This window comes from Micromesistius poutassou (assembly GCF_964030765.1).
Source record: "Micromesistius poutassou genome assembly, chromosome: 11".
NCBI classification, from domain to species: domain Eukaryota; kingdom Metazoa; phylum Chordata; class Actinopteri; order Gadiformes; family Gadidae; genus Micromesistius; species Micromesistius poutassou.
The window spans coordinates 1,499,865-1,513,554 of NC_140281.1; the positions used below are offsets into that span (position 1 = coordinate 1,499,865).

General features: G+C 39.5%; 1 protein-coding gene across 2 annotated transcripts; it reads left to right on the plus strand.

Annotated features, from left to right (window-relative positions):
• The first annotated feature begins 3,977 nt into the window (after nucleotides 1–3,977).
• On the plus strand, nucleotides 3,978–11,823 carry LOC311355610 (uncharacterized protein). 2 transcript variants are annotated; one of them, XR_014637484.1, is made up of 4 exons: nucleotides 3,978–4,179; nucleotides 5,297–7,923; nucleotides 8,465–8,578; nucleotides 11,119–11,251. XR_014637484.1 is itself a non-coding variant. In XM_084475397.1 (4 exons), exons 2-4 carry the CDS (start codon nucleotides 5,448–5,450, stop codon nucleotides 11,348–11,350), a joined length of 2,826 nt encoding a protein of 941 aa, XP_084331523.1. In that variant the 5' UTR covers nucleotides 3,978–4,179; nucleotides 5,297–5,447; the 3' UTR covers nucleotides 11,351–11,823. The 2 variants fall into 2 exon arrangements, 1 of the variants encoding a protein (XP_084331523.1); XM_084475397.1 differs by having other exon boundaries at nucleotides 8,461–8,578; nucleotides 11,119–11,823.
• The last annotated feature ends 1,867 nt before the right edge of the window (nucleotides 11,824–13,690 follow it).

Below are 13,690 nucleotides of genomic sequence, written 5' to 3' on the forward strand. Positions count from 1 at the left end.
TGGTTTGTGTGGGGGTGGGTGTCCAGGGGCACCAGGAAGTCTTCATAAAGGCATGAGCCCATGCCAACCTTCACCTGAAGGTTAAACAGCTCACATATATGAAAAAAAACTACTCTCCCTGTTTCCATATACCCAGCTTCCGTCTGTTTGACGAGCATAAGGACGTGCTGATCCTGGAGGACATTCCCATGCAGCAGCTGTCTCCGTACTATCGCGTGAGGAGGCTCCTGAAGAGTCAAACCTATCTGAGCTGGTCCCGCGCAGACGCACACACAGACCTGTTCTGGGAGAAGCTCTGGCAGGCCCTGGACACCCAGGAGCACCCAATGGGTGAGCATCTACGGCTCACTGTGGAGGACAGACCCCCCCCCCCCCCCCGGAGAGAGACCAGACCAGTAAAAGGCTTAGAAATGCTGGAGGGGGGAGACTCACTGGCAACTAAATCTTAATATGGGAATTTAAGAAATATCAAGTTATTGTTCTCATCGAGGGCCTTTGTCACATATTCAACAAGTTGAATGGGCAGAAAGGTGGAATATTGGTGAGAAAACTAGTGCTACGGACGGCCTGACGGCCCGACAAAATTCACAGTTTGTTCATATCACAGTTTTGGGGGTCACTGTTTTTATTTTGGCATGGTATGTTTTTGGTGCCTATAAAAAAATAATATAAATAGATATATACAGTATATATTATAGGGTCCTCCCATTATTATATATATATTATGTAATAGTGGCGCCACCATGTAATGTTTTAAAATAGGGCTGTTGCGACGAAGACCTATCCTTCCTGAAACATGGAGGAAGGAAGTCGTGGAGGAAGTTGTCATGGGTAGATGTGTAGGAGCGTCTTGAGCTTGGTGTAAATCACTCAGGAGCAGACGAGAAGGATAGGAAATGATGGGATCTTTTTTATTTTTCCCAATTTAAGGCCCATAAGGCAATAAAAATAAAACAAAAATGAACAAAAAGAAAATACTGTTTTCTGTAAACAAAATAAATGGACTTGAGAGTCACAAAAATATTACAAATCAAAACTTCAGCATACCGGACCTCTAAACAAGTCACTTTACGAGAGCAGTAATCAGACATACGTCCTTCCACCATCAGCTCCCATGAACAACTGACGAGCGTCAGCTTAAATAGGCCTAACCCTCCCCTACTAATTGGCGCATACCAAGATACACGTGAGACAGGGGTGTTACAAGTTAAATTACATAACAGCTTTAAACAGCTACAATTCTCCCCTCTATAAGCTAGAAACATTAAGCACGGTAAACCGTGTACTACTGCTCTATTTTGGCATAGCCAAAATGTATAAAAACAGCAAATAAAGATAATTACAATAACTCTGGGTCACTTCCGGTTTACCCGGAAGTTATGACGTTGATTTAAACCCCGTTGACGCGGCACACAATCCCTAAGGATGGAGTTTGGGGAGGAGGGGGTGGCCCCGGTAGTGTACTGGCCAACTATACCACCATGGATTCTACCAGTGCCAGATATAGATGTAAGTGTGTTAGCTCATGAGAGAACTGCAACAGTTGGGGGAATTGTAAAGGAAAGACTTAAGCCGTTTCTCAATTCGCGTTCTCGTGTGTTCTCGTGTACTTGCGTTCTCGATAAACGTCATCAGTGGTAGCCCAAGCACTGTTCCAATTCCAAGTACGCGAGTACGCGAGTACTGTCGTAAAATCCGGAAGTGTTCTCGATGCGTTCTCGATGAGGCCGTTCTACCGAGGATGCATCGGAGGTGACTCGTGTGGACTTGGGACCGTTAAATATCCCAGAATGCATCATCGAGTCCGCTGCTGTTCCAATTGCAGGTGCGTACTCGCGTTCTCGGAAGTCTGTACTTGAAAGTCCGGACTTGCCAAGTACGTACTTCCAAGTCCGCGAGTACGTAGTCCGCGTACTTGGTATTGAGAAACGGCTTAAATAACACGTGGGGACAGTACATACAAATATACACTAATGGGGCTCAAGACCCAAGGACTGGGAAGTCTGGGTTTGCTTTTTGCATCCCAGATTTGGATGTTGTTAAGTATAGGCGACTGTCTGAGGGGGTTTCAGTTTACACCACAGAGCTGCTTGCAATAATCTGGGCTGAAGTGGGTGGAGGAGGTCAGGCCAGGGCCAGTTGTGATATGCTCTGACTCTGCTTCAGTGCTGATGACATTGAGGGAGGGAGGGCTTGGAGCCAGGTCAGACCTCATGGTGGAGCTTCTTACCCTGATGTACAGGATTGAGCAGGTGGGAGAGTCAGTGGGGTTTATGTGGGTCCCAGTTCATGTGGGGATAGAGGGGAATGAGCTAGCTGATGGGGCAGCAAAAAGGGCTTTAAGAAGGGAAGAAATCGATGTAAAAGTGAGGCTGGGGATAACTGAGTGTAGGTCAATCATTAAAAAGAACATCATGGCTGTGTGGCAGGAGGAGTGGGACAAGGAAAAGAAGGGGAGGCATTACTACAGCTTGCAGAATAGAGTGACAAAGAGCCAGTGTTTTTTGGGAAAGGAAAGGAGGCATACAGTCATGATGACCAGACTGAGGCTGGGGCATTGCGGACTCGCATGGGACCTACAAAAACTTGGGAAACATGAAAATGGGCTATGTGGAGTGTGTAAAAAACAGCAAACAGTGAAACATATCCTGATGGAATGTACTGGACTCACTCGACAGAGGGAACATCTGTATGCAGCTGTGGAAAGCCTGGGAACAGCACCGGTTACACTAAAGAGCCTTCTAAATCCCACTGAGAACCAGCCTGGGACTATAAAAGCTGTCCTGGACTTCATAACGGCCACTGGATTACTCCTATGGAAATAGGATGGACTGACTGCGTCTGAAATTTATATATATATATATATATTTACTTATTTATTTTTAATTTAATTTAATTTATTTGTTTATTTTTGTTTGGTGGTTTATTTATTTATCTAATTATTGGTCCTGTGGGTGGCAGCAATGTGCCGCAAAGGCATACAGACTGCCGGAAATTAAAAGAAGAACACACAATCCCTAATACAAACACTAGACGAGACGCTGGTAAGACGAACATTTACGCTGTGTTAATATGTAACAACGACATACTTGTTTGAGTGGTTATTGCAACAGAACAGGTGACGTTAATGGTAAATGGTGTTAAACAGAAAGTTGTAATGATGGTAGGCCTACTTGCAAGATTGTATTAAACTGCCGTAGCGCGTATGATATATGACATGGTTGATAAATTATTTTAAAACAGTATGAAGGTAACGGAATACATAGACAACCAAGACAAACACACAGGCAACATTTGCACTCAGTCTCTTGTCGTGGGTAGCGTATCGCTACCGTGACGGTAGCTATGCGCCCCGTCACAGAAGTCTGCTGCTTTCGGATCGACTCGTGGTTACAACAGAGCTTCAATGTAGAGCGGGTCACACGAGAGACGAACCACAGAGGGTTTTTTTGTGACTATTCAGAACCTCCAATATTTCAAGGGTAAAATTGTGCAATGTCGCATTTCCCTTAAGGCCTACATTCTTTAAGACTCTGTTTCGTCTTTGTTTTGCTCTGATGACTAATTTACTTAGTTTTGTGGAAACTCTATTTTATCATCATTTTATTCCCTAATATCCTGTTATTAATAGAGAAGTCTACTCCATCTTATTGTAAAACTCTTAAACACATCTAATCTTAAAAGGGCTTAACAGACCAAATACTAAGAGAATGAGAACATGAGTTGCAGAAGTAAAAACATGATGTGGCTTCTTCTTCATTTTTTCAATTGTCATTGTGTATTTTTTAAGAACTGTGACTGATATTAATAAAACATTATCATTATAAATTACAATAACAACAACTCAGTCTTTAATGGTTGAAATAAAAAAATACCCTCATGAGCTTATTGCGTATATTGAGCTGACTCATTACAGGGTTTTTTCATACATATATTTATATTCTGTAATTTCTCTTTAGAGAATTCCCCATTTTTCTTTCATTTCCTTTGATACCTTCCTTTCACTTCCTCATTTAGTCTCCAATGTAACAGACATGAAAAAAAGCTTTAAAACCACCTATTGTCTCTTATCCACACTTGAGATTTGCTGTTCACACCGAGAAAGAGACCACATCGAGAACCCAAACATTGTCTGGTGGGATTTGGATTGATAGGTTTTCTGAAATTTAAAACAAATAGGTAAGTGTTTAAAACTTCATCTACATTATTTTGGCAAAACAGTTTTCTACAGCATAGCTTAAACTGTATTATCTTTCTGCAATTAGTTAATGAAAATCATAACATTTTAATCATGTATTCATGTTGGCCATTTATATGACAGTTTGTCATGCTTTCCTTTCTTTTTTTTTTTTTTTTTAACCAAATATCTATTTGTTAGATAAAGGGCTTAAAACCATCAGTTTATGCTATATTCACTTTTGTCTTTAAAAAGTTGATTGTGATGCATGTAAGTGACCAGCAGTACAGTGGGAAAAGAGTGCAAAACAAATAAATTTACCAGTTGAAATAAAATAAAATAAAAAACTATGAATAAGATAAACATACTATATACAAGTAACTGTCCGTTTGTAGGTGACTAGTGCATTAAAAAATAAATATGACTAAGTATAAATGTGCCAATGTGCAGGGTTCCTGAGGTAATGGAAAATAAAAAGTTATCACCCTCACCTGTAAGTCACCTTTGATAAAGTAGGTCTACTAACTGACTTAATATAAAGTAGGCCTACTAGCGGACTAAACATAAAGTAGGCCTACTAGCGGACTAAATATAAAGTAAGCCTACTAGTGGACTAAAAATTAATGTAAAGTAGACTTACTAACTGACTAAATATAACTTTAAAGTAGGCCTACAAACTGACTTCATATGAAGTTGGTCTAGTTACTGAGTGACCAAATATAAATGTAAGCTAACCTACCCGATCAACAGGTACATTAATTCAGCACATTATAACTTAGCCAGTGATGACGTGAAACCTGCCTTTTCCTTTAGATATATGTTTTTGTATGTATTTGTTATTTTTAAAAGATGGGGACTTTCTGAAATAGGAATTAAAGCTTTCAAAACATAACCACCAAATATTCATGGGGGTAAATATTTTTATAGTAGGCCAAGTATGTTCCTGTTAATTAACTTATCATGTGTTTAAGTGTGTAGGTTTTTGGTATATATGTATATAAGAAGTACATGTTTTGATGAAAACTGAAAGCATGAGAATGCTATGCAATGAAATGACAGCATTTCAATAACACATTGTAATGACCGCTGTCTGTGTATCTTTGTATGTCTGTTTGACAGTGTTTTTGGATTGGCGTTTTTTCACGTGATGGATCCGTCGTACTGGAGATATTTACTGATGGAACCTCTATAGGAATGGAAATCTTTTGTCTTCAAAATTAGGACAATATTAACACTTTTTTTGTGTGCTGGAAAGAAAAAGGAAAGTACAATGCCATTCAGGGGAATCGGTTTCTGTTCTTTGGGAATATTCAATTTACTTTTTAATTTTAATACTTTTACTTTTCCAACTGCTGGTTACGTGCTGAAGGATTGCAGGGTCACACGGAACACACAGGCCATCTGTGAGAACCATTTACAACTATTTCCAAAGGACATTCCAGCAAGAGTGACGACGATGGACATGTCTGGAAACAGAATTTCAAAACTGAATAAAACAGATTTGGAGAATTTACCAAATCTGTTGCGCTTGAACCTGAAACACAACTTTATCTCCAAGATTGAATCTGGCACTTTTGTGTGTCAAATCTCTCTAGAGGTGTTGAATTTAAACAACAACAGGCTTGGTAACCTACAGGAGGGTATGTTTGAGGGCCTAGTCAATCTCACTGAATTGCGTCTGACTTTCAATAAGATCCAAACAGTAGCACCGGCCTCTTTTAAGTCTCTGAGAAAGCTAAAGTTTTTGGACCTAGGCCATAACAAACTGTGCCACTTAACAAACATCTTACAACATATACCACATTTACAAACCCTGTACATTCCAGCAAACAAAATGTTCTCTTTTTATTCATGGGAGCTGTCAAATACGTCTACAGAACTTGTTTCACTTGATTTGTCTCGAAATCAGCTTATGGTCTTTAGCCTCACTGCCGATATCTTTCCCAACCTTACATGGCTGGACCTTGAGGATAGTATAAAGAATGGTATCGTCTGGGAGGTGAATAACACATACCTTAGTGGTGTGTCGAAACTAGATATCAGTGGGGTTCGCTCGTCACATGGAATGCAGGAAGTTCTAGAGAGATTTAACTCCTCACTGATGTATCTGACGTTAAACCATATGAATAACAACCTGGAAATTGTCATAAATATTTCCTGCAAAATCCCATCACTGACCTCTCTTAAAGTCCAAAATAATGGCATCAAAGTTATTAGCTCAGACATGCTCCACTTGTGTACTAATCTGAAAGAGTTGGACTTGGGGATGAATAAGATAACTGACATCTCTGACAATTCATTTCAATCTCTTAGGAAGCTTAACACTTTAATCATAAAGTTAAACCATCTCTCATTCGTCCCTTGTGCCATCAGGAATGTATCAACACTCTTAAAATTGGATCTCAGCTTCAATAACATAAGTATGCTTGGCTGTGATGATTTTGCCAATATGACCCGTCTCAGAATTCTCCATCTAAACAATAATCATATCTCGGTTCTCAAGGATTGTGTCTTCAGAGATTTGGTCAATTTAAAGCACTTGGAGTTGCAAAACAACAGCATTACCAAGTTAAACAGTGCCTTCAAAAAAAACATGCCAAATCTTCAAGTGCTTCATTTGTTTAACAATCAACTCACTTTTCTATATCATGGAGAATTTGAAGCTCTGAAATCCCTCCAGAATCTGTCATTACAGTGGAATAAATTAAAATCCCTTCAAAGTGGGACTTTTTACGGACTGTCCAATCTTACATATCTTACACTTGAATCCAATGAACTTAAAATAAATGATAATACAAACATTGATTTTGGTGACTTGAAGGCTTTAAAGACATTGAATTTGATGAACAATCAAATTAAATACACATCGGATAAGCCCATTGCTTATCCACCATTTGCTGAGCTTTCACAACTTGATACTTTGCATCTTTCAGGTCAACATGGTCGACTTGGGTCCCACCTCCCTCAAAACTTTCTTCAAGGCCTGACAAATCTGTCGGTACTCAATATCAGAAGTTCTGAGCTTAAATCGCTGCACCCACAAATCTTCAATTCTACTCCTAATTTGAAAGTTCTTTATTTGAGTGCAAATGACTTCACAGACATTCAAGACGATTTATTTTCTCCAATTCAAAAACTAAAAAGTCTTTACATTTCTCAGACACATCTGAGGTCTCTAGATTTTCTACTCCATGCTAACCTCACAGAGCTGGAGTTCTTGCAAGTGAGGAAGGATGCCTTTTCTGTGATTAGAGAGCCAGTGATGCTGTCTCTGTCAGCACTTGTATACCTGGATATGTTGGGTAATAGCTTCACCTGTAACTGTGACAACGCGTGGTTCCTCAAATGGGTAATCAGCAACAAGCAAACACAAGTGTATGATGCATACAACTTTGAATGCAACTACCCTCCAAACCTTAAAGGAAGAAAATTGTTGGAGATTGACGTCCGTTCTTGTACAGTAGATATAGACTTCATCTGTTATATTTCCACTGTATGCATGGTCATAATGACCATAGCTGTCTCCTTTACCCACCATTTCTTACAATGGCACCTGGTCTATGTGTACCACCTCATGCTGGCATTCCGCTTCAACTCAAAGTACAGGAACATGCATGCTCATGAATACGACGCCTTCGTCTCCTACAACGCAAACGACGAGGGCTGGGTGCTGGGGGAGCTGCTGCCAAAGCTGGAGGACGAGCAGGGCTGGAGACTGTGTTTGCACCACCGAGACTTCCAGCCAGGTGAGGTGCCCTACCCTGAACATCCTCTTCACCTCCGTTAGCATACATGCTAGCCTATCTATCCTACGTCATCCCTTTGACTGCCAATACAGATCATGTCTTATCGTGTAATAATTATTGCCGATTTTTAATACAATGCAACCTTTTATTTGTGTATGTACAATCACAATATATAAAATGCATTATACAATTACGGCTTCTAAAATTTAGTCAAAAGAAAAAGTCCGAAAAAAATAATATTTCCACGTGTACTTATCAGTGTAGCACGGACACAGCTCTTAATCATAAACCACCAAGTCTCCTTCGTACATCAAATCTGTTCGGCTCATTTGCCGTCACTTGCAGAAAAGGTGCTACCATGTTCCTATCCTATCCTAATTCCTGTCTCCGACCTCTGAAAGACTAGCACTGTGATGTAACAGCACTACACTTTTTTTTAAACATACTTTCCATTTGTTAAACCATAATTGATAGAAATGCACTTATTTCTTATTTACTTATTCCTCTAATGGATTGCCACTTACCAATGCTTTTCAGGCAGACCTATCATGGAAAACATAACAGACGCCATCTATGGCAGCCGGAAAACCATCTGTGTCGTCAGTCGTGATTACCTGAAAAGTGAATGGTGCTCCAGAGAAATCCAAGTTGCCAGGTAAGAACCCAGAGTTTACATGCATGACCAGAATATGGTTGATCATTAAATCAGCTTTACATGTGTCCTTGTGGTCTTATTCCAGGACCCTCATTCATCCTCTCTCCAAATGTAAAGTGCAACAAACCAAAGCTTAAATTTATCATTTGCATCGGCACACATGCAAATATCGTGCAGGAGTGCTATAACGCTCTAATCACTAAGCCAGACGTTTGCAACCTGCAAACCCAGTTGGTGCTTATAACCTTCTTAAGTCAAATCAGCTGTAGGTATGATTTAAGAGCTATTATTTTGGTGTAATTTGAAATACGTGGCCTAGCCATTCAGCGTCAGCTATAGTGAGTGAAATGCGCTTATATCTGTTTTGAGTTTACTGCGCCTGCCTCCACATGAGCCTATTCCGATTTAAGACCACAACCAGCTTGTGTTGGATTGGATTCTATAACTTTGAAACAATAGCTTGAAAAATATCAATATTCAGTACCATTTTCGATACCACAGGGAAAAATGTACGCAACATTTGAGCATAACATTTTAGATTTTTATTAAAAGATAAATTCAACAAATATTCACATGATTATGCAGTACTACAGCAGAATGACCGTAGTAAACATAATAATAAAAAACTTTTGACATGACTGAAATAATATTCTGCTTAAGGTATAGAATACTATTTTTTTGGATTGTCACATTCAAAAAGGGAAAGTAGAAAGAAAAGCAGTGCGATCTTATGCATTTTGAAATAACAAATGAGGACAAAATAGTTGGTGTATCCTGGGTGGGGGTGGGTGCCCAGGGGCACCATGAAGTCTTCATAGGGCCATGAGCCCAGACCGACCTTCATCTTAAGGTTAACAGCGCAAATATATGAAAAAACAACTCTCCCCCCTTCCTAGTGTTAATTTCGTCAGACGAGACGAGACTAAATATGTTCGTCAACAACCTTTTTTCCATGACTAAGACGAGACGATGACGAGACAGCACCAATGTCCAAAAACGCTGACTAAGACTAAATTAACATGCATTATTGTTGACTAAAATAAAATCTCTCCATTTTCGTCTACAATCGTCTCTACTTTTTCATCATGAGAGAATATTCAGCTGTTACGCCTTCAAAATATTCCGAATGAGTTTGTGCTGTTGCTGCCAGCTAGAGCGCGGAACGGGCCGCATTTTTAGTCTGACAGAGAAGTAACAGAGCCCGACCCGAGCCCGACAGGCATCAAGATATATATCCAATATATTGTCCGAGCCGACACAGTTAAAGTCAATTTTTTCTCACACTAGTAATGAGACGTTTACGTTTGTACCATGAAAGCACACCTTTATTAAACGAATGCAAGGCATTTTGGAATTGTCAACTGATCAGCGCAACAAGCGCGCGTTAACTGCGAGCACAATCATAACTTCATAATACTTCCACACAGTAGACTTTCCTTGATTTTCGATCATTTTAAACTCAACCAATGCCAATTTCTTCTTAACGTTCTCCATCGCTCACTTGCATTGCATTGTCCCATATTGTAGTCACTGCACGTGAGCGTGCGCGTGCTGTGTTTCACGTGTGTGACGCGTGTGGAAACAAGAAAACACAAACACAAGAAAACGCTCGTGCAAGAGTTTTCTGCCAAAATGACGAGCGCCGATGACATGCTAGGTAGAGGCTTGATATTTGGCATTTTACCTACAATGATATTAACAAAAAGTCAGAATGTCTCATTATAACTGACAGTAAGCTGTAGTATCAGCAGCTGTAGTAAGCTGTAGTTTCAACAGCTGTAGTAACAGCAGAAATATTTATTAATTATTAATTGTTAAGCCTTGTTAAATCTCATTTGTTATTTCTCAAGACCAATCTAGAACAGATTGTATTTTAGGCCTACAGTACAGTAGGCCTATTCTTTTCAGTTTTTTTTATTTTTATTTTCTATTTATGCTAGACAGAAACAGAAACAGAAAACACAAGGCAACCAAAAACAGTGGGCCACAGCTTTTGAATTGTGTTAGAAAAATAAAATACTCTTCAGAACAAGTTCATCATTTGTGAATGTGTCTCTTAAATCAGAAAAACAGACACGTTTAACAAAGTTGCATTCATCAAAAATCATTCAACAAGTGTATTTTGTCAGGTAATTCATAAGTCATTTAGGTAAGTCATTTAACCAATATTTGAGATGTGTGAAACACTATTTGACTGAAATGGTAATCAGAAATAATCTCAGAAATAATTTGTTATTTAAAAAAAGACTAAAATCTTTTGACCAAAACTTGACTAAGATATATTGAGTTTTCTTTTGACTAAAACTAGACTAAAATGACGAGACTTTTAGTCGACTAAAACTTGACTAAGATACCTTGAGTTCTCTTTTGACTAAAACTAGACTAAAATGACAAGACTTTTAGTCAACTAAAACTTGACTAACAAAAAAAGATATGTGAATGACTAAATATGACTAAAACTAACAAGGACATTTGGCACAAGACTAAGACTACATTAAAAATAGGTGACAAAATTAACACTACCCCTTCCATATCCCCAGCTTCCGTCTGTTTGACGAGCAGAAGGACGTGTTGATCCTGGTGTTCCTGGAGGACATTCCCATGCAGCAGCTGTCTCCATACTACCGCATGAGGAGGCTCCTGAAGAGACGAACCTACCTGAGCTGGGCCCACGCAGACGCACACCCAAATCTGTTCTGGGAGAAGCTCCGGCAGGCCCTGGAGACCAAGGAGCACCCAATGGGTGATCATCTACGGCTCAATGTGGTGTAAGGACCCCCCATAGAGAGACCAGACCAGTTACTGGCTTAATGTGTATAGAAGGTTTGACTGTCTTTTGGAAAGGTTTTGGGTTAAAACTCCATGACCGCAACTAGGCAATGCTAATAGATAAGCCCTACCTGCTCCTTAATGACCTGTTTCTGAATTCACTGTAAGTCATGTTGGATGAAAGAGTGTGTTAAAGAACTAAATCAACTAAATGTTGGGTCACAACATTGATGACAAAAACTGAATCTTTGTGTGCATGGCAGTGGATCTGGTCATAGCAGAGGATCTGGTAGGAATTAGATTTTCTACCAGATTTCTACTAGACTCCAAAATCGATGTTCCTCAAGACCCATTGCAATCTCATTTAATTTCATATACTTTCAATAACTTGATTTTGATTGATTTTTATAACCAAGTCCTAAGAATTAATAGTTTGTATAATAATGAAATATAGCAAATTAAAGTAATTTTGAGATCATGTGTAATTAATATCATAATATCATATTTGTTTGCATACTCAAAAACAGTTTCAACAGACTCATATTCAGTTGTTGTTTTCTTTCAATATTTAATTATATTAGCAAACATTATTTTCTTGTTCACAGAACAAAGTTAGGGTTAACATGGGCACTACATTTCTTTTGTTTGAGGTGGAAAATACATAACCATAGATGACATAATAAAATTGTCATGAATTCAAAATCTCTCAATTATTTAACCTCCTCCACAGAAAACACACACACCCCCTAAACCAGATACCAAAATCTACGCAAACTGGTCAAAATTCTGATTTTCTTGTTGCCTGCTAATGATTCACCACATAAGTTGGACTTTTACAATTTGATCATTCCACAGAGAAAACAAGTTTATCCATAAAGTCCAGACAATTTAGTTGACAGTCTTTCCATTGTACCGGATTTACTTAATCTAACATTGGTATCTTTGTTGCTCAATATGTCGTAACTAGTGTAAAGTTCCACTTCAAAAAACTAAGGGAACCCTATCGGAACAATAACAAAAGTTATTCAAAATTATAGAATCATCATACAACAAGTATCATTCCTGGCAAAGTCAGGAATGCCTTCCGTCGCGGGTTCTCCGGTTACTGCGAAAAAACAGAATATGTTACTCTAGCTGAGCAGGTGTGTTACCTCAGCACATTATAATTTCCTCTGAGGATTTGAGCATCCAAGGTCAGATCCTGTGCAGCAGCAAAATGTATGAAGGCACACAGGAACCAGGGGTGACTGGTGCTGAACATCTAACATACTACCCAGACTCCAGAGTTATCATTTTTTTGACTGTGTGGCGTAAATTTTTTTTATACGAGTGCAAATGTGTGTTCTCCTTATGAATTATGTCTCATTTAATCATTTCATAACATTTTTGCTATAATGGAAAATATAAACGGCTATGACATTATTGTGTGGAAAATGTGCTGGGTCAGTACTCACTCCAAACAATGCATGACGTGCTTGGTCCACTGTCTGGACGGATCAGCACACACAAATCTCTTTCCCGGTTTGTGACCGTGGAAGCTGTGAGGGAACACAAATGAGGACAGCTTCCTCGTATCAATAAGCACACTACCATAAGCACAACGTAGGTTGTCTACGTACAATTTGTAAAGTAGTGTTGAAGGTACATAATGAAGGTAACATAGCCTATTTCTTCAAATCAAAATACATTTTTGTGTATTCTGCACATTCACAGGCTAACATTTCATATATAGATGGCTTTATTATACATTTGAGCAAATCGTAAGCTATCTTTCCCAGGGCTTTTAAGCCATACAACACTACACGATAACCCAATACACTAAGGCTTTTACTTTGAAGGCCGACGAGGGCCTACTCACATCACAGCTGGGATGTCGCAAGACCCGTTGATGGTCTGCAGGGAATAGTGGTCCAGATATCTACATCGCAACTGCTGCCTGGTGTACCTTAGGCAGCAACTTGCTACACACACACACACACACACACACACACACACACACACAGTTGAATAATGAAACACACAAAGCACATACAAGGTAAAAATCAATACAATTACACATATACAAAGACACACAGAACCAAGCAGGAAAAGAACAACAACACACACACACACACAAATGCCAGGTGCTTACCTGATTCTGTGCCGACCGGGAACAACGTGAGGAGAAGGAGACTGCAGCCGACAGCCGCCAGGATGGGGAGTCTGCACGTCGTCATGGTAACGGTTTGGTGGTCAGAGGGGGTAACTGATGCTGATGCTGGGAATGTAGCCGTGGCGATGCGTAGTGGTTGGGGGGGTTGGGGTCTTCCTCGGGTGCGTGTTGCGGTGTAGCTGAGCGAGTGA

Coding starts and splice junctions, on each gene's coding strand:
- LOC311355610 (XM_084475397.1), top strand. CDS start 5,448: ATGCCATTCAGGGGAATCGGTTTCTGTTCTTTGGGAATATTCAATTTA. Junction 7,924..8,460: donor CCACCGAGACTTCCAGCCAG/GTGAGGTGCCCT, acceptor AATGCTTTTCAG/GCAGACCTATCATGGAAAAC. Junction 8,579..11,118: donor AGAGAAATCCAAGTTGCCAG/GTAAGAACCCAG, acceptor CCATATCCCCAG/CTTCCGTCTGTTTGACGAGC.